The sequence below is a fragment of the Pelophylax lessonae genome, assembly GCF_965119305.1.
Source record: "Pelophylax lessonae genome assembly, chromosome: 8".
In the NCBI taxonomy this organism is placed as follows: domain Eukaryota; kingdom Metazoa; phylum Chordata; class Amphibia; order Anura; family Ranidae; genus Pelophylax; species Pelophylax lessonae.
The window spans coordinates 290,233,929-290,254,892 of record NC_138775.1 but is presented as its reverse complement, the minus strand read 5'-3'; the positions used below and the strand labels follow the sequence as shown (position 1 = coordinate 290,254,892).

The 20,964-nt window shown below is 44.8% G+C and overlaps 1 protein-coding gene across 2 annotated transcripts in view; it reads right to left on the bottom strand.

Moving 5' to 3' along the window:
- The window catches only part of SZT2 (SZT2 subunit of KICSTOR complex), a 355,341-nt gene that overhangs the window by 13,975 nt on the left and 320,402 nt on the right, over positions 1-20,964 (bottom strand). For both annotated transcript variants that reach the window (XM_082264795.1, XM_082264796.1), the window contains one exon: positions 13,199-13,652. In XM_082264795.1, the coding sequence (XP_082120921.1) occupies positions 13,199-13,652 (454 nt within the window). The remainder of the gene's footprint in view (positions 1-13,198; positions 13,653-20,964) is intronic.

Below are 20,964 nucleotides of genomic sequence, written 5' to 3'. Positions count from 1 at the left end.
AGCAATTGGAGATGTAAAAAAAAAAAAAGCTGGGCAATGTTTACCAACAACATTGCTCAGTTGCTGAAGCAGAAAGATAAAAAGAAACATTGTTTATTTTTGTATCTTTCTGTTTTGTCAACTACAGATCCAAGGGATAAACTTTGATCTGCAGATGAAATCAGTTTAACCACTTCAGCCCCAGAAGGTTTTACTCCCTCAATGATCAGGCCGTTTTTCGCGATACGGCATTGCGTTACTTTAACTGACAGTTGCGCGGTCGTGCGACGCTGTACCCAAAAAAAAGTGATGTCTTTTTTTTTCCCCCCACAAATAGAGCTTTCTTTTGCTGGTATTTGATCACCTGTGTGGGGTTTTTTATTTTTTTTAAACAAAAAAAGAGACAATTTTGAAAAAAAAATATATATATTTTTTACTTTCTGCTATAAAACATTCCCAATAAAAATTTTAAAAAATCAAATGTTTTCATCAATGTAGGCCAATATGTATTCTGCTACATATTTTTGGTAAAAAAAAAAAATCCTTTGAAGTGTATATTGATTGGTTTGCGCAAAAGTAATAGCGTCTACAGACTAGGCCAAAATACAGCACTGGATGTACATGATTTTGCACAGCCGGGCCACCCTGCCGCAGTATATATGTCGGATCGAATGTTCCTCTGTTTAACTTCTTATTAACCCTCAATTTACTCTAACCAGCCTGTAAATAACTCCTTATTCTCCTCCTCCGTTTAATTATTTTCCTTTTGTTCACTTCTATTTTATAAACTTTTTATAAAACTTTTTTTGGTTTTGCTGTTCTTTAATATTTTTTACACCTTTAACATATATTTACACGTTTCACATTGAAAAAAAAGCACAACAAACATTTTATTTCATTTGTAAATAACTTTTCAATGCTTTGTACCATTGCTGTAGCGCTAAAGACAGTAAAAGATCACCACAAAAATGATAAATAGTGTCCAAATGAATGGAAAAAATTATTATTGATCACAATAGTGTAAATTTAAAAAGGGGAAAAAAAGTGTCCAATTATTAAAGTCCCAAAGAAAGATTGATCTGAAATCAAATCCTAGATCATGCGAGATAATCCAAAAAGGAGGGTATCTTCCCGTGACACCAAGTGTAAGTGGAGGAAAGGGCACACCTCAGTGATGAAATAAATGCAGCAGCTTACCAGATTTCCATGGCTGATCAACTTAATGACTCAGCCTCTCCCAGCTATTTGATCAGGGCCACTGAAGATCTGATGTTACGTGAATGCTTTATTCAAAGGTGGACCACTTCTCAGGAATCATGGAGGGATCAGAGCAGGGAAGGAGCACTTCTCAAAATTTCTCATCGATCATAAAAATGAAATGTGAAAAGAAAAAGAAAGCGAGGCCCATAGCGTGATCCCGTTTAAAAATAGCAATCTTGTTTAATAAAAAAGGTACTCACAATATGACGTATGTTTCCAAGCATGTATACAATAGTAGTACAAGGGATGGACATGCGGCGTCCCACAGGCTGTCCCAGGTACCAAGGTAGTAAAGGCCGGCAAAAGGTTCAAGGGGCGTGTGGACGTTGCGTCTGGAGTCGCCAACGTTTCGTCTCAATAGACTTCGTCTGGGCGCCCAGACGAAGTCTATTGAGACGAAACGTTGGCGACTCCAGACGCAACATCCACACGCCCCTTGAACCTTTTGCCGGCCTTTACTACCTTGGTACCTGGGACAGCCTGTGGGACGCCGCATGTCCATCCCTTGTACTACTATTGTATACATGCTTGGAAACATACGTCATATTGTGAGTACCTTTTTTATTAAACAAGATTGCTATTTTTAAAACGGGATCACGCTATGGGCCTCGCTTTCTTTTTCTTTTCACATTTCATTTTTATGATCGATGAGAAATTTTGAGAAGTGCTCCTTCCCTGCTCTGATCCCTCCATGATTCCTGAGAAGTGGTCCACCTTTGAATAAAGCATTCACGTAACATCAGATCTTCAGTGGCCCTGATCAAATAGCTGGGAGAGGCTGAGTCATTAAGTTGATCAGCCATGGAAATCTGGTAAGCTGCTGCATTTATTTAATCACTGAGGTGTGCCCTTTCCTCCACTTACACTTGGTGTCACGGGAAGATACCCTCCTTTTTGGATTATCTCGCATGATCTAGGATTTGATTTCAGATCAATCTTTCTTTGGGACTTTAATAATTGGACACTTTTTTTCCCCTTTTTAAATTTACACTATTGTGATCAATAATAATTTTTTCCATTCATTTGGACACTATTTATCATTTTTGTGGTGATCTTTTACTGTCTTTAGCGCTACACTTTATGGTTTTATATTTATTTGAGTCATTGTTGGTTGATTTTGTGTTGGCTGCTGATATTTATTATCAATTTTTTTTTTTTTTTTCACTCCATTAGCGCAGAAATTTTTCCTGCATTTGATTTATATTTTGTACCATTGCTGACAGCTGAAGTGTAAACAAAAAAAAATAATTGGTATCAGTGAGTACTAACAAAAAAAAATAATTGGTATCAGTGAGTACTAACAAAAAAAAAATAATTGGTATCAGCGAGTACTAACAAAAAAAAAATAATTGGTATCAGCGAGTACTAACAAAAAAAAAAATAATTGGTATCAGCGAGTACTAACAAAAAAATAATTGGTATCAGCGAGTACTAACAAAAAAAATAATTGGTATCGAGTACTAATCATCGATACTCGGAAAAAAAAAATGGTATCGGTGCATCCCTATAGTATATTATTTGAATATTTAACATATTTTGTATCAAAATGATTTATCAATTATTTTAAAGCTGAAAACACATGAATTCACTTTTTTGTGCACTAAAATAGTATTTTTTTGTACTTACCATAAAATTCTATTTGGAGTCTATTGAGAGACTGGCTTATATTGCCTTCTTAACCACTTGCCTACAGTGCACTTTCACCCCCTTCCTGCCCAGATTGATTTTCAGCTTTCAGCGCTCTCACACTTTGAATGACAATTACTCAGTCATGCAACACTGTACCCATAAAAAATTTGTGTCCTTTTTTTCACACAAATAGAGCTTTCTTTTGATGGTATTTAATCACTACTGGGTTTTTTATTTTTTGTGCTATAAATAAAAAAAGACTGAAAATATTGTGAAAAAACGCATTTTTCTTTGTTTCTGTCATAAAATTTAGCAAATGAGTAATTTTTCTTCACAAATTTTGGCCAAAATTTATACTGCTACTTATCTTTGGTAAAAATAACCCAAATAAGTGTATATTATTTGGTCTTTGTGAAAGTTATAGAGTCCACAAGTTATGGTGCTATTCATTGAAAATTGATCACACTTGCTCACACCTGATGTACTGAAGGCCTATCTCATTTCTTGAGACACTAAAAAGTCAGGAAAGTACAAATACCCCCCAAATGACCCCTTTTTGGAAAGTAGACATTCCAAGGTATTTAATAAGGGGCGTGGTGAGTTTTTTGAAGTTGTCATTTTTTCCCACAACTCTTTGCAAAATGAAGATTTTTTTTTTTACAAATTGACGTATTAACAGGGCCATCTTGCCCTCACTCGACTTCCTGTCTCTGAGGATCCGGGACCGGATAGTTTTCCCCGCTGCCGGCGGGTCCGGTAAGCTGGGAAAACGTCTGGGACGCGGCAGGAGGGGGGGGGCACCTCTTCCCCTGCACCGTAAGGGTAATTCCGCGGGGAATCCGCCACTGGGACCACCCTTATCTGAAAGCCGACCGCCCGCCGTTTCAAAAAATACCGGGGTTATGGGGGCTATCTTCTGCCATAACCCCAGTATTTAGCTTTTAATGGCCGACGCATATAGTCGTTAGGCGGTCGGTAAGTGGTTGCATGTATATGGCAAACAGGTGACGATGACTGATGGGTGACAGGTGACGATGACTGATGGGGTGACAGGTGACAATGACTGATGGAGTGACAGGTGACGACGATTGATGAGGTGACAAGTGACGATGATTGATGAGGTGACAAGTGACGATGATTGATGGGGTGACAGATGACAATCACTGACGGTGGTGTCATGTAACGATGATTGATGGGGTGACAGATGACAATCACTGACGGGGTGACATGTGACGATGATTGATGGGGTGACAAGTGACGATCACTGATGGGGTGACAAGTGACGATGATTGATAGGGTGACAGATGACGATGACTGATGGGGTGACAGGTGACGGTGATTGATGGGGTGACAGATGACGATGACTGATGGGGTGACAGGTGACGGTGATTGATGGGGTGACAGGTGACGGGCGATGGTCACTGATGGGTGACAGGTGACGGGCGATGGTGCACGGCGGTACTGATGGCAGTCTCTGGTGACCGGTGAACTTTAGGCTACGTTCACATGTGAGCATAGCGATCGCGGGCAGAATCACCGCGATTCTGCCCGCGATCCAGGCGGGACGCCTGTGAGTTGCCTGTGATTTGCAATAGCACCCCAAACGCAGCAATTTCCACCTGCCAAATCGCGGTAACATCACGCAAACAACGCATGACGCCCCAAAGAAGCTATTGTACCTTTTTTGGGCGTCATGCGTTGTTTGCGCGATGTTACCGCGATTTGGCAGGTGGAAATGGCGGCAACATCGCACAGCATTTGGGGTGCTATTGCAAAAAACGGGCAACACACAGGCGTCCTGCGATTTGCAATGATTTCCGGATCGCGGGCAGAATCGCAGTGATTCTGCCCGCGATCGCTACGCTCACATGTGAATGTAGCCTTATGGGTGTCAATTTCTGGGCACTGATGAGGTGACTGTTGGGTGACAGGTGACATTGGGGGGGGCTGAGGACTGTGTGTGGGGACCTTTATTAGTGTGATTTTACTTTTTACAGGTGTACAGAGCAGTAACTCACTGTTTCTGGCTCTTCTCCCCTCACACTGGAAACTGTGAGGGGAGAAGAGCTAGTAACAGTCAGTTACTGCTCTTTGTTTACATTTTCTGATCGGCTGTGAATGGATTCACAGCCGATCACATAGTAAACAGTCACTGTCAGTGACTGTTTACTACCGCCGGTGACAGCTGTGTTCCTACGGAACACAGTGCCAGCGACATGACCGCGCTGCGCGCTCCCGATCGAGCATGCGCGGTCGTCTTGTGGGCGCCTCCATTGTGATCGGCTGTGTCATTGGAACACAGCCGATCACGTGGGAAACAGCCACGCCCATTGGCGGTTTCCCCCCTGCCGGTGACGGGGGGTGTCCTGGGGACACCCCGACACCGGCAGTGCAGGGCGGCGCGCACGCGATCGCGCGCCTACCCTGTATGCCGGACCACACGCCGCAGTTTTACTGTCAGGCAGCCCCTCCTGCGCGAACCGATGTAGGTCTACGTCGGTCACACGTCTGTAACTAGGGGGCGAGCGTGTGCCGCCGGCGCCGTGCACCCGCCCCCACTTGTCAGCGGGGACTCCGATGCACAGGGCAGGCGGCTCCGATTGCCCCCTGCCACCTGCGATCGCTCCTCGCTGAGAGAGAAGGACAGTCAGCTGTTCTAAACACATCCAACCGTTCTACTCCCTGGAATGATCACAGAGTGCCTGTGATCCTTCTATATAGGAACACAGGTCTCTATGGTCATTTCCCAAGCCACACCCCCCTCCCCCCCAGTTAGAATCACTCCCCTAGGCTCACATTTAACCCCTTGATCACCTACAGTGTTAACCCCTTCCCTGCCAGTGTCATTATTACAGTGACAGTGCATATTTTTAGCACTGATTACTGTATAATGTCACTGGTCCCCCCAAAGGTGCCAAAAATGTCAGTTAGGGGTTCGATCTGTCCGCCGCAATGTCGCAGTCCTTCGAAAAATCACAGATCGCCACCATTACTAGTAAAAAAAAAACAAACAATAAAAATTACATAAATCTTTCCCGTAGTTTGTAGACACGATAACTTTTGCACAAACCAATCAAAATACGATTATTGCGATTTTTTTTTTACCAAAAATATGTAGCAGAAAACAAATTGGCCTAAAATGTTAAAAAATGTAGATTTTTAATTTTTTTTTTATTGGGAATGTTTTATAGCAGAATGTGAAAAATTGTTTTTTTTTTTTTTCAAAATTGTCGCTCTTTTTTTGTTTATAGCGCAAAAAAAAAAAAATCGCACAGGTGATCAAATACCACCAAAAGAAATCTCTATTTGTGGGGAAAAAAGGACATCAATTTTATTTGGGTACAGCGTTGCACGACCGCGCAATTGTCTGTTAAGGTAACGCAGTGCCGAATTGCAAAATATGGCCTGGTCATTAGGGGGGGCAAATCCTTCCGGTCCAGAAGTGGTTAAAGTCCTGTTGGGGCGATCTCCTTTGTTCTATATTTGTATGTAGAGATGTGACAGTAAGGCCCCCTTTCACACAGGCGGACCGTTCAGATCCGCTTGTCCGTTTTTTGGCGGATTTGAACGGTCCTCCCATGCATCCCTATGGGGCATCGGATGTCAGTGGAGACATGTCCGCTGACATCCGATCCGATCCGTCAATTTTCTATCCGTCCAGCGGATCGGATCGGATGAGAACGGACAGACGGTCCGTTCCCATCCGATTTCCCCCATAGAGATGCATGGGGAACTGACAGCTGTGTCTCGGAGACACAGCTGTCATCCTCCTGCTCAGCGGGGGATTGGCGGATCGATCCCTCACTGAGAAAAACGGACTTGTGTGTGTGTGAAAGGGGCCTTAGTCTTCAGACTCCTCCAACACTGAGCTATTATTTTTTCATGTTCCATCCAGGAAATGAGGTGGGGCTCTCTCTGACTTGCTGCAGCTTCTAATGCACATTGTGAGAAGCTCACAGTGTGCGGTGAAATCAGAGGAAGACATTTCAGTCCAGGAGAGGAGCCGCTACAACTGTGCAAGACTGAAGGGAAGGCCGGATTTGAAAAAAACTGAAATAAAAAGCACCTAAAATGCTTCAAACCAATTAAATAAAAGCTGCAGATAAGTTACCACCCGTTATTTCGTTAATTCTTACCAAGCACTCTCCCTTTAGCTCACATAAAAGTGACAGGAGATATTTGAAGTCGATGTGACTGATGAGAAGGGATGGCTGAACGATGCATCTTATCTAATCCCTTTATGGTGAAATGCCACTTACTGAGAGCCTTTCATCACTTTATACCAGGTGACATGAAAGCATGCTTGTATAGCAGGCCCTGATGACTAACCTGTGCAAGAAAGATCTATATACTTTTCTATTATCAGCCTGCTCCGGTCATGTGATCCAACTCCCCCGTGTCAGCCAGTAACGGCTGCAGGGGAGACGACGGATGGGAAATGGGAGCTGATGGGTGATGTCACAGCTCCTGCAATTTCCAGCTGTTGTTCAGCACTCTCCCCTGCAGATGGCGCTGGCCGACACAGGAGATCATGTGACTGGATATGTGTTTTTTTTTTTTTGTAAAGTGGAGCTCCACCCAAAAGGGAAAGCTCTGCTTGTCTGCTTCCTTCCCCCCCTCTACTGCCACATTTGGCACCCTCAGAAAGCTCAGTGTGCTTCATAAGAAGTAGGGAACCGGCTGTGAAGCCGCAAGGCACCCGCTTTCCCCTAGTCGGGATGGTGGCGGCAGCACCCAAGGGGGATCATGTGACCAGATATGTTTTTTTTTTCAGGTAAAGTGGAGCTCCACCCAAAAGGGAAAGCTCTGCTTGTCTGCTTCCTCCCCCCCCCTCTGCTGCCACATTTGGCACCCTCAGAAAGCTCAGCGTGCTTCATAAGAAGTAGGGATCCGGCTGTGAAGCCGCAAAGCTTCACTGCCGCTTTCCCTTAGTCGGGATGATGACGGCAACACCCAAGGGGGATCATGTGACCAGAGCATTTTTTTTTTTTTTTACACAGGTTAAAGCAGAGCTGAGCTTGTTATCTCACCCCCATCCCCCCCCCCTCCACTGCCACATTTGCCACCTTTCGCGGCGAGGTCTACCGGAAGTTTAGTCCCTTCTCCGCCTTCCATCGCCACCGGGCTGCAGCTCCACTTTAATTAGGTTAGGTTCACTGCCGCTTTCCCTTAGTCGGGATGGCGGCAGCAGCACCCGAGGGGGATCATGTGACCGGATATGTTTTTTTTTTTTTTTTTACACAGGTTAAAGCAGAGCTGAGCTTGTTATCTCACCCCCATCCCCCCCCCCTCCACTGCCACATTTGCCACCTTTCGCGGCGAGGTCTACCGGAAGTTTAGTCCCTTCTCCGCCTTCCATCGCCACCGGGCTGCAGCTCCACTTTAATTAGGTTAGGTTCACTGCCGCTTTCCCTTAGTCGGGATGGCGGCAGCAGCACCCGAGGGGGATCATGTGACCGGATATGTTTTTTTTTTTTTTTTTACACATGTTAAAGCGGAGCGGAGCTTGTTTGCTTCCTCTCCCCCACCCCCCTCCGCTGCCACATTTGGTCTACTCGAAGTTCAGCTTCTCTTCTCCTTCCATCGCAACCGGCCTGGAGCTCCTTTTTAACCACTTCTGGACCGGAAGGATTTTCCCCCTTAATGACCAGGCCATATTTTGCGATTCGGCACTGCGTTACTTTAATGGACAATTGCACGGTCGTGCGACGCTGTACCCAAATAAAATTGATGTCCTTTTTTTCCCCACAAATAGAGCTTTCTTTTGGTGGTATTTGATCACCTGTGCGATTTTTAGTTTTTGCGCTATAAACTAAAAAAATTTGGAAAAAAACAAACAAACAATATTTTTCACATTCTGATATATAACATTTCCAAAAAAAAATTTAAAAATCAAAATTTTTTAACATTTTAGGCCAATTTGTTTTATGCTACATATTTTTGGTAAAAAAAGAAAATCGCAATAAGCGAATTTTGTTTTTTTTTTTTTTTTTCCAAAAAGATTTTTATTATCGCGTATTTTGATTGGTTTGCACAAAAGTTATCGATTCTACTAACTACAGGAAAGATTTATGTCATTGTTTTTGTTTTTTTTTTACTAGTAATGGTGAAGATCTTTAGCAGGACTGCGACATTGCAGCGGACAGATCGGACCCCCTGACTGATATTTTTGACACTTTTGGGGGTACCAGTGACATTACTGCAGTAATCAGTGCTAAAAATATGCACTGCTACTGTAATAATGACACTGGCAGGGAAGGGGTTAACAGTGTGGGTGATCAAGGGGTTAAATGTGTACCTAGGGGCGTTTTTTTTTAACTGTATGGGGGCGTGGCTTGTGAAATGACCATAGAGACATGTGTTCCTATATAGAAGGATCACAGGAGCTCTGTGATCATTCCAGGGAAAAGAACGGTCAGATGTGTTTACAACAGCCGACCGTTCTTCTCTCTCAGCGGGGGAACGATTGCGGGTGTCAGGCGGCAATCAAAGCCACCTGCCCCGTGCATCGGCGCCCTCTAGCTGCAGTCGCGCGACCGATGTAGACCTACGTCGTTTTGCTCAGGAGGGCCGCCCTGTCGCAGTAAATCGGCGGTGGGTGCGGTCCAGAACTGGTTAAAGTGGAGCTCCACCCAAAAGGGAAAGCTCTGCTTGTTTGCTTCCCCCTCCACTGCCACATTTGGCACCCTCAGAAAGCTCAGCATGCTTCATAAGAAGTAGGGAACCAGCTGTGAAGCAGCAAGGCATCACTGCCGCTTTCCCCTAGTCAGGATGGCGGCGGCAGCACCCGAGGGGGATCATGTGACCAGAGCATGTTTTTTTTTTTTTTTTTTTTTTACACAGGTTAAAGCAGAGCAGAGCTTTTTAAGCTCTCTCCCCCCCCGCCACATTTGGCACCTTTCGCGGCGAGGTCTATCCGAAGTTCAGCCCCTCTCCCCCTTCCATTGCCACCGGGCTTGGAGCTCCACTGTAATCAGGTGCTAGGAGGAGGAGGAGGGAGCATTTTTGAGACTAGTTAGGTTTAGGCTAGAATTCGGCTAGAATTCTGCTAAGACCAGGCCTTTTCGGGGAACTTTTTGCCCACAAGTTTAAATTAGCATTTTTTTGCTAGAAAATTACTTAGAACCCCCAAAACATTATATATATATATATATATATTTTTAGCAAAGACTGTGGAAAATAAAATGGCGATCCTTGCAATATTTTATGTCACACCGTATTTGCGCAGCGGTCTAACAAAAAACATTTTTTTTGCAAAAAATACACTTTGTGAATTAAAAAAAAAAGTTAGTTAGCAAAGTTAGCCCAATTTTTTTATATAAAGTGAAAGATAATGTTACGCCGAGTAAATAGATACCAAATATGTCATGCTTTAAAATTGCGCACACTCGTGAAATGACGACAAACTACGATACTTAAAAATCTCCATAAACGCTTTCAAATTTTTACAGGTTATCTGTTTAGAGTTACAGAGGAGGGCTAATACTGGAATTATTGCTCTCGCTCTAACAATCGCGGCGATACCTCACATGTGTGGTTTGAACACCATTTACATATGTGGGCGCGACTTGCGTATGTGTTCGAGCTTGGAGGGACGGGGCAATTTAAAAATGTTTTTATTATTATTTATTTTACTTTTTATTTTTGTATGGTCCCTTTAATTTTTTTTTTTGATCACTTTTATTCATACAAGGAATGCAAATATCCCTTGTAATAGAAATAAGCATGACAGGGCCTCTTTATTGAGAGATTTGGGGTCAAAAAGACCTCAGATCTGACATTTACATTTAAAGCACAAAAAAAAAAAAAAAAACAATGTTGCCTTTAAGAGAAGAAAAAAATTAATTCCTTTAAGGCGGAAGTGATGTTGCTCTGGTCCTCCAAAGGCATAAAGCAAGGTGGGGGCTATCTTGCCCAAGCACCCGACTCTTTGCCCGTGGAGGACCAGAACTACGTCACTTCCGCCCTAAAGTGATTTTTTTTTTCTCCTCTTAAAAAGGAAACATTTTTTTTTATTATTATTTATTTTACTTTTTATTTTTGCACGGTCCCTTTCATTTTTATTTTTTGGATTATTTTTATTCCTAATACAAGGAATGTAAACATGCCTTGTAATATAAATAAACATGACAGGGCCTCTTTACTGAGAGATCTGGGGTCAAAAAGACCTCAGATCTCACATTTACATTTAAAAGCGCAAAAAAAAAAAAAAAAAAGTTGCCTTTAAAGCGGAGTTCCGGGCACAGAAATGATTTTTTGCTGAACATACCCCCGGGACAGTCAGGGCTAGTACATTCCACAATGGCTAGCCTCTGATCTGTCCCGGTTCGCACTTACCTTTTAGAAGAAATACTTACTTAGAAAATTTCTTCCACAGCGTTTCCATCTCTGTTGTGGGCAGCTGAAGCCGGCGCGGTCCTCTTCTCTGTCTTCTTCCGCGTCTTTGTGTCCCAGAATGCACTGCACCGGCCCCTCTCGTCACTTCCGGTGCAGCGCCGCATTCCTAAACAGCTTGTGGGCATGCCCAGAAGCTGTTTAGCAGGGGAATGCGGCGTCGCCCGGAAATGACGAGCGGGGCCGGTGCCGTCGCATTGATTCCTGGGAGCGATGACGTTTAGCTCCCAGGAATCATCACAGCGCAGGAAGTGACGGGGTGAGCCGCGGCTCCGAGGGAGGAAGCAGTCAGAGGTGAGTATTTACGATCTTCAATAAAAAGGTGAGTAAACAAAAAAAATAAAAATAACTATCCAATTCCTTTTCAGGTGATCTCTACCTAGCGGAGGGGCACAAAAAAAAAAATCGTTTTTGTGCCCGGAACTCCGCTTTAAGAGAGGGGAAAAAAATCATCCCTTTAAGGTGGGAAGGGCAAAGTGACGTCACTCTAGTCCTACAAGAGCATAGAGCCGGGTGGGGGCTATCTTGCCCAGGCATCCAGCTCTATGCCCGTGGAAGACCAGAGCAATGTCACTTCCTCCTTAAAAGGATGATTATTTTTTTCTCCTGTTAAAGGCAACTTTTTTTTTTTCTTATCATTTATTTTACTTTTTATTTTTGCACGCTTAGTTACATTTTTTTTTTTTGATCACTTTTATTCATAAAACAAGGAATGCAAATATCCCTTGTAATAGAAAAAAGCATGACAGGGCCTCTTTATTGAGAGATTTGGGGTCAAAAAGACCTCAGATCTCACATTTACATTTGAAAGCGCAAAAAAAAAAAACAAAAAAAAACAATGTTGCCTTTAAGAGAAGAAAAAAAAAATAATGAAACAATATATTTCACATTTTTTTATATGAAATTCCCCCCAAAAAAATATGTAAAAATCAAAATTTTTTAACATTTTCGTGCCTATTTGTTTTCTGCTACATATTTTTGGTAAAAAAAAAATTCGCAAAAAGCGTATTTTGATTGGTTTGCGCAAAAGTTATCGCGTTTACTAACAAAGGGAAAGATTTTTGTCATTTTTGTTGTTTTTCTTTTTTAACGCGTAATGGCGGCGATCTGCGATTTTTTTTGCGGGACTGCGACATTGCGGCGGACAGATCGGACCCTTGACTGACATTTTTGACACTTTTGGGGTTACCAGTGACATTACTGCAGTAATCAGTGCTATACATATGCACTGTTACTGTAAAATTACACTGGCAGTGAAGGGGTTAACTTTTTTTTGAGAGGGAGGGGTTATGTGTGTCCCTAGGGGCGTGATTCTAACTGTGATTGGCTGTGGCTTGAGCTGTAGGAACAGTGATCAACGGTCCTACATAGTAGAACCGTATGATCACTGTTCCTACACAGGGGAGAATGACAGGCGGCTTGTTTACATCAGCCGCCTGCCTTTCTCCCTCTGCACCGATGATCGCTGAGTGACCGGCGGACATCGGGTCTGCCGGTCACACGCGCTGGGGGGTCCGTGACCACGCGGGAGCGCGCCTCCGGGGGCGCGCGCGCGCTCGCTCGCTCCCTAGACCCTCACAGGCTAGCGACGTAGTACTACGTCACTCTGCCTGTGAGGGGCTGACTGCCGACGTAAATAGTCGTGCGGCAGTCGGCAAGTGGTTAACATCAAAGTAATGATGTAAATGTACCGTGGGTGGTATTGAAAAGAGGGGAGACAGGCTCAAAAAGGTAATATTTACAAAGTATAAGCACCACGTCTCAAATGTATATGTTTAGAGGGAAGGAGGATAGGGCGCATAAAGCAGGGGACTTTATAAAGGGGTGCTGGTATATAGGGGTGGGTATTGAAGTGGGTAAACTGAAGCTTCAATTGAACATCTATAATGAAATCTCCAATTAGGACTTGCTTTATGTGACTGTGCCTGGATCTTACCAGCTGTGGGTCAATCTCAGCCACGCTCCTCCCATGCACGGCGTCCAACAGTTCCTTCAGTTCACTGGAGTTGAGCTTTCCCAGTCTCAGCTTGTCGGAGGAGAGCGGTTCAAGGAGATACAGGCGTTTCCATAGATTATCCCGTCGGCAGTGGCACTTGGCCAGCTGAACCATCTCCACCAGCTGCCTCTGGGCGGTGCTGACCTCCGTCCCCAGCAGCGGGAAGAGATGAGGGTTATAGAGGTTTGCGGAGGCCATCCTGCCCACCTCCCCCTCCCTGGAGTCCTCCTGATTCTCCATCTCCATTCTCTGGAGCTTCCCAAGCTCCGAGGCGCCATCCAAGTCCTGGGCATCGTCCCGCTGAAGCCTAGGCGGTTTCTTGAATCGTCGCATGTCAGCGGTCAGGCGAGGGAACAATTCACGCTGGCTTGTCATGATGAGGTAAAATCGCAGCCTGAGGGGAAAACAGGAATAGGATAGATGGGGGTTAAAAATAAAAGTGAAATAAAACATGGCTTAAAGGATCAGATAAATGTAGCTAAAAGCATTTGCTCAATGTATTATTAAGAAAGGTAATAAAACAGAGAAGACAGATGAATAATTCAAAAGGAAAAGTAAATGTAGATTGATGGTTTGTGAATTCATAAAGACTTTAAAATGCCAAATATTAAAAAAAATAAAAAAGCTAATAAATTAATAAAGTACTTAAAACTGTAGAAGTAGATCAGCCTTAAAGTGAGTCCCGTGTTTAAATAAAATAAATTGCTCCCCCAACCCACTATATGTCCTGGCTGGAGAAACTGCTGCTTGGCGCCTGGTCATATGGTCATGTGATCTCTGCCAAAAATGGAAAAACCAGCCAGGTTGAACTGGTCAAGCCATGAAACAACAGTCAAATACACAATATAACCAAAAGTATTGGGACACCTGTCTTTACATGCACATGAACTTTAATGGCATCCCAGTCTTAGTCTGTAGGGTTCAATATTGAGTTGGCCCACCCTTTGCAGCTATAACAGCTTCAACTCTTCTGGGAAGGCTGTCCACAAGGTTTAGGAGTGTGTCTATGGGAATGTTTGACCATTCTTCCAGAAGCGCATTTGTGAGGTCAGGCACTGATGTTAACCACTTGCCGACTGCTCACAGTATATTTACTGCGGCAGTCGGCCCCGGCCAGGCAGAGTGACGTAGGTCTACGTCGCTCGCCTGTCACTCCTTCTAGAGCCAATAGCGGGCGAGCGCCCACCGAGGCTCGTTCACGGAGGAGTGCGGGAGTGTGACTGGCGGACCCGATGTCCGCCGGTCACACTACGATCGCCGGTACAGTTATGTAAACAATCCGCCTGTCAGTTCTCCCTGTGTAAAAATGAAGATCAGACGGTTCTACTATGTAGAACCGTTGATCTTTGTTTTTACACCAATAGCAATGTCCCACTACAGTTAGAAGCACGCCCCTAGGACACACTTAACCCCTCCCTGTCCAATACAGTTAACCCCTTCCCTGCCAGTGTCATTTTTGCAGTAACAGTGATTCCCCTGAAAGGGGAGATTCGCCAAGGTCTTTTTGGAACCTAGGTCCGCTGACCAGCATTTTAACCACAGCACACGTCTGAGAATTACCGCTGACATAGATGCATGCCCTAATAAGGGGTGGCATCCAAGGCTGCGTCACAGACGAACTGTAGTCCTTGTATAATCTGTTCCATCAAATCAGATGTTGCTTGGGGGATACCTTTCCCCTTCAGGTCCTGGCGCACCAATCTTGCCCATTCTGTTAATGTCTGTGAAACTAAACCAATGACAATTACTGGTCTAAAGGCTGACCCTATCAGGGAAAAGATAGTGCGGGATTCCGCTTCCATCTTCCGATCCACCGGATCCTTAAAGGACGGAGCGTCCTCCAACGGGATAACAGTGACTTTATTCAGTCTGGAAATAGGTGGATCCACCACTGGTGGTACAGTCAATTTCTTAATGAGGGATTCCTCAAACGGATAGCGTCTAGCAATGCGCTTGGAAATAGTAAAGGTACGCTTTGAATGATCCCATTCCTCTTTGATCTTATTACCAAAACATTTGGGTAAAGGAAAAACCTTCACCGTCTTGGTAGGTTTGCTAGTACCAAAGGGAATTTCCATTTCAGTTGCCTCTGCCGGTAAAACCTCAAGTCTTAAGGTCTCCCGAACCGCCACAACTAGTGCGTCCACCAATGCTTCTTCTTGTGCTATGGCGGAAGCAAGAACGTCCTCCTCACTGTCTGAGGGAACTTTACCTGAGACAACAGCCCCTGCAGAGGAATCTGCAGCTGCAATGACCATCTCAGAATCTGAATCTGAAGTATCAGATGATATAGGGGTAGGCGGGGGTCGCTTTCTTGACCCCCGTTCCTGACAGGCCGTCTCCACCCGAGACACCAAAGACTCCAAAACTGCTGTAAATGCATCCATACTCTGTGAACTGGCGGGTCCTGCGGCCACCTCGAGGGAAACAGGTGGGGGTACCTGTGTGGCAGGGTCCATGATAATTCCAGATACTAACCGGAAAAAATCAATTGCCAAAAAAAAATAAAACTTTTTTTTTTTTTCAGACCCCCAGTGCCACAATGCCCCTCAGTGTTACCTGCTTAGGGACCCCTACAGAGCGAGAGAGAGAGATAGACCCCAAGGCTCACCACTTGATGCTCAGAGTTTCAAATGCAAGTTGTTTCAGCACTGTCTATTATAGACAGGAAGTCTTTGGCTGGCTTCCCGGGTAAAAAGGAGGCGCCTTTGCACGCCTTCCGGCGCCTCCCCTAGCTCCTCGAGGTGTTTTGGTCACCTCAAACATGGCCGACCCATGCTGGAGACACGAGGCTACGCCAATATGGCGGCCTCGTGCGATCTACCAGACAATGGCGGCAGCCTGTACAGGATAACGGCGTGTCTGGCGGCCTGCGGGAATATCTCGGCCCCACAAACCTTCACCCTGATGGTGATAAACCTGGCCGGCGGTACCGGACCCTGGCGGGCCGCATGCGGTCCGTGGGCCGTCGGAAGGCAGCCCTCTGCCCTTGCTGGAGGAATGCGATCTGGACTGCAGTGATTCATGCCTGACAGGTAGTATACCTTATGCTACAATAGTAACATTCTAGTACTGCCACTGACTACAGTCACTTTTACAATTTTGAAATGACATAGATTGTCAGCTCCCAAACCAAGCCTCCTGGTTTCTTGTTCACAAAAATCACACTCAAATAGGGGGATCTGTGACCTATTATAGGATAGAGGGGAGACCCATCTTACCATTTCAGAGAGGGGCCCGCGTTCACCACAAACCCATCAGGGGGAAAAGGGGGAACATACTACTCACCATACCGGAACCAGGCGGGCGCCACTCCTGACAGAACCCCTCTCCACCGGGGTGGGGGGGCAGTCGACCAGTACGGACGCCGTGACTCTGTTGGTCATTGGCGTTCAAGTGAGACGTTTAACTCGCAGGGTCAGTCCCCGTCCAGTGGGACTATGTCGCGGCCGACCCAGCGCGGAGCTATGGCCTGCACGCGCTCGTAGGCTGAACTGGGGTGACCACTGGATCTCAACATCCAGCCCGTCGCCCAGTTACAGCTTGCTTGCTTGAAGATCTCACAGGAACACTGGAGAAAAAAAGCTGTCTAAAAAAATCTTTCTAAGGAAAAAAATCCTGCCAGGACCGAAGATCCTAGCAAGGCATCTAGGTCCTTACTCCTAACTAGACAGAAAAAAACTGATTTGCTGTAGCAGAGAGAGAGAGGATATACCCTCTGGGACTGCCCCTAAGGTGTGGCCAGAATGTTTTCTTTCCTGTCTAGTCCTACTCCTGTAGAGGGCAGTATAACCCGAGTTGTTATTAATCAACGAGGACTACGTCTGTCAATGAGCGACAGAGAAATATTGTTATTTTTGCTAAAATTACGCTCTTTTTTTGTTTATAGCGCGTGATCAAAAAGTCGCACAGGTGATCAAATACCACCAAAAGAAAGCTCTGTTTGTGGGAAAAAAGGACGTGAAATTCGTTTAGGTACAGCGTCGCACGACCGCGCAATTGTCCGTTAAAGTCACGCAGTAAAAAATCGCAAAAAAACCCCCTGGTCTTTTAGCAGGAAAATCCTCAGGTGGTAAAGTGGTTAAAGAGAAGGGCTGGCTCGCAGTCTCCGCTCTAATTTATCGCAAAGATGTTCTATCGGTTGAGGCCAGTCAAGTTCCTCCACCCCAAACTTGCTCATCCACGTCTTTATGGACCTTGCTTTGTGCACTGGTCCAAATCATTTGGTGGAGGGGGGGGGTTATGGTGTGGGGTTGTTTTTCAGGGGTTGGGCTTGGCCCCTTAGTTCCAGTGAAGGGAGCTCTTAAGGTGTCAGCATACCAAGACATTTTGGACAATTTTATGCTCCCAACTTTGTGGGAACAGTTTGGGGATGGCCCCTTCCTGTTCCAACATGACTGCGCACCAGTACACAAAGCAAGGCCCATAAAGACATGGATGAGCGAGTTTGGGGTGGAGGAACTTGACTGGCCTGGCCTGACATTACCCGATAAAACACCTTTGGGATGAATTAGAGTGGAGACTGCGAGCCAGGCCTTCTCGTCCACACAAATGCTCTTCTGGTAAAATGGTGAAACATTCCCATAGACACACTCCTAAACCTTGTGGACACCCTTCCCAGAAGAGTTGAAGCTGTTATAGCTGCAAAGGGTGGGCCAACTCAATATTGAACCCTACGGACTAATGCCTCGTACACATGCAATGATTATCGGCTGACCGATCGTCCGACTTTTGTCCAGAGTTGTGTTTTGTTGGTTGGAATGTGCCTAGACTGCACACAAATTTTCTCGGCCAACAAAAATCTACTTCAGAAGTGATGTCATGTTCTGGTTTACTTTCCGTGTGTTTTTTCTTCTCTGAGCATGCCCAGTCTTGCTCATCAGATTTTTGTCTACTGAAATCTGTACTGACTGACGGAAAATCGGCCGTTGTGTTGACGGCCAACAAAAATTTTATAGCATGCACACCAGATTTTTTTCGGCCTAAAAGTCGGAGTCGGTTGTCGGAAGCATCATACTAACAAGCCGAAAATCGGCCGATCGGACGTTGGCCGAAAATTCACGGCCAATTATCGACGCGTGTGTACGGGGCTTGAGACTGGGATGCCATTAAAGGTCATATGTGTGTAAAGGCAAGTGTCCCGATACTTTTGGTCATATAGTGTATTTTGTGGCTTCTGCTACTGTTTACATACCCAGTTTTCTAAAGCATAACACTAGGCCATTGGGCTGCTTTTTTTTTTTTAAAAGTCTGAAAAGTTAGTTTCAACTAAAGAGCCCAAAGTGTTCAGATAAGCACCAACAACCTTCCATCTACTGGGATCATACAGCCATGCCCAAAATTTCTGAGAATGACACAAATATTAATTTTCACAAAGTCTGCTGCTTCAGTGTTTTTAGATGTTTTTGTCAGATGTTACTGTGGTATACTGAAGTATAATTACAAGCATTTCATACGTGTCAAAGGCTTTTATTAACAATCACATGAAGTTTATGCAAAAAGTCAATATTTGCAGTGTTGACCCTTCTTTTTCAAGACCTCTGCAATTCGCCCTGGCATGCTGTCAATCAACTTCTGGGCCACATCCTGACTTATGGCCGCCCATTCTTCCATAATGCTTGGGAGTTTGTCAGAATTTTATTTTTTTTAAATTTGTTTACCCGCCTCTTGAGGATTGGCCACAAGTTCCTAATGGGATTAAGGTCTGGGGAGTTTTCCTGGCCATGGACCCAAAATTACGATGTTTTATTCCCCAAGCAACTTGCTAGAAAAGGCATTGTTCCTCACCAAACTGTTCTTGGATGGTTGGGAGAAGTTGCTCTCGAAGGATGTTTTTGTACCAATCTTTATTCATGGCGATGTTCTTACGCAAAATTGTGAGTAAGCCCAATCCCTTAGCTAAGATGCCCCAACGCATGAAGGTCTCAGGATGCTTTTCTTTTGGCATGACACAGGGCTGATGGTAGCGCTCACCTTTTCTTCTCCAGACAAGGTTTTTTCCGGATGCCTCAAGCAATCAGAAAGGGGATTCATTAGAGAAAATGACTTTCCCCCAGTCCTCAGCAGTTCCATCCCTGTACCTTTTTCAGAATAGTCTGTTCCTGATGTTTTTCCTGGAGAGAAGTGGCTTTTTCGCTGCCCTTCCTGACACCAGGCCATCTTCTCAAATTCTTCTCCTCACTGTGTGTGCAGATGTACTCACACCTGCCTGCTGCCAATACTGAGCAAGCTCTGCACTGGTGGTGCCCCGTATAAAAGACACATTTCCACAGAATCTCTTTCTTCCATTCAAACCTCACCATCATGGGCAAGACCAAGGAGCTGTCAAAGGAAGTCAGGGACGAGATTGTAGACCTGCACAAAGCTGGAATAGGCTACAAGACCATCAGCAAGAAGCTTGGTGAGAAGGAGACAACTGTTGGAGCGATTATTCGCAAATGGAAGAAATGCCAAATAATCATTAATCGCCTTCAGTCTGGAGCTCCATGCAAGATTTCGCCTCATGGGGTAAAGATAATCATGAGAAAAGTGAGGGATTAGCAAAGGAGGAGCTTATTAATGATCTCAAGGCAGTTGGGACCACAGTCACAAAACAAACCATTGGTAACACAATACGCCGCCATGGATTGAAGTCCTGCAACGCCCCCAAAGTCCCTTCTCCTGAAGAAGGCACATGTACGGGCCCATCTTAAGTTTGCCAATGAACATCTAAATGATTCAGAGAAGGCATTAACTCGACTCGCTGTGTTTGGAGGAATAAAAATGCAGACTATGACCCTAAGAATACCATCCCTATAGTCAAGCACGGAGGTGGAAACATTATGCTTTGGGGCTGTTTCTCCGCTAAAGGTACAGGCCAAATATGACAGGGCAGGGGCATGTCTTGTTAAATTTTGGATGAGAACCTTCTTCCCTGAGCCAGAACACTGAAGATGGGTCATTAATTGGTCTTCCAGCATGACAATGACCCAAAACAATACCATCAAGGCAACAAAGGAGTGCCTCAAGAAGAAGCACATTAAGGTCATGGAGTGGCTTAGCCAGTCTCCAGACCTTAATCCTATAGAAAATTTATGGAAGGAGCTGAAACTTCGAGTTGCCAAGAGACAGCCAAGAAACTTTAGGGATTTAGAGAAGATCTGTAAAGAAGAGTGGATCAAAATCCCTCCTGAGATGTGTGCAAACCTGATAACCAACTACAAGAAACATCTTACCTCTGTTCTTGCCAACAAGGGTTCTCCACCAAGTACTAAGTCGTGTTTTGCTTGGGGATCAAGTACTTATTTTACTCACTGAACTGCAACTCAATTTATAACATTTGTATTGCGTGTTTTTTCTGGATTTTTGGTTGATTATCTGTCTCTATCATTTAAAGTACACCTATGATAACAATTATAGACCCTTCATTTCTTTTTTTTAAGTGACAAACTTACAAAATGTGCAGGGGATCAAATAATTCCCCACTGTAAGCATGTCTGTATCAACACCGACCCTCCTAGACGGCCGCTGCAAGATCCAGATACGATATCTTCCCGAATGGGCCAGCTGAGAGCCTGAAGCCCCCAGAAACCCCTAATATGCGCACATCCTACTGTGCATGACCCCAGTCCAGCCGGCTCAGCGCTCCGTTGACAGAAGACTGCAACAAAGAGGAGGGAAAAGAGACAAAGACACACGTCACATTTGCCATGAGGATGCATTTGGGA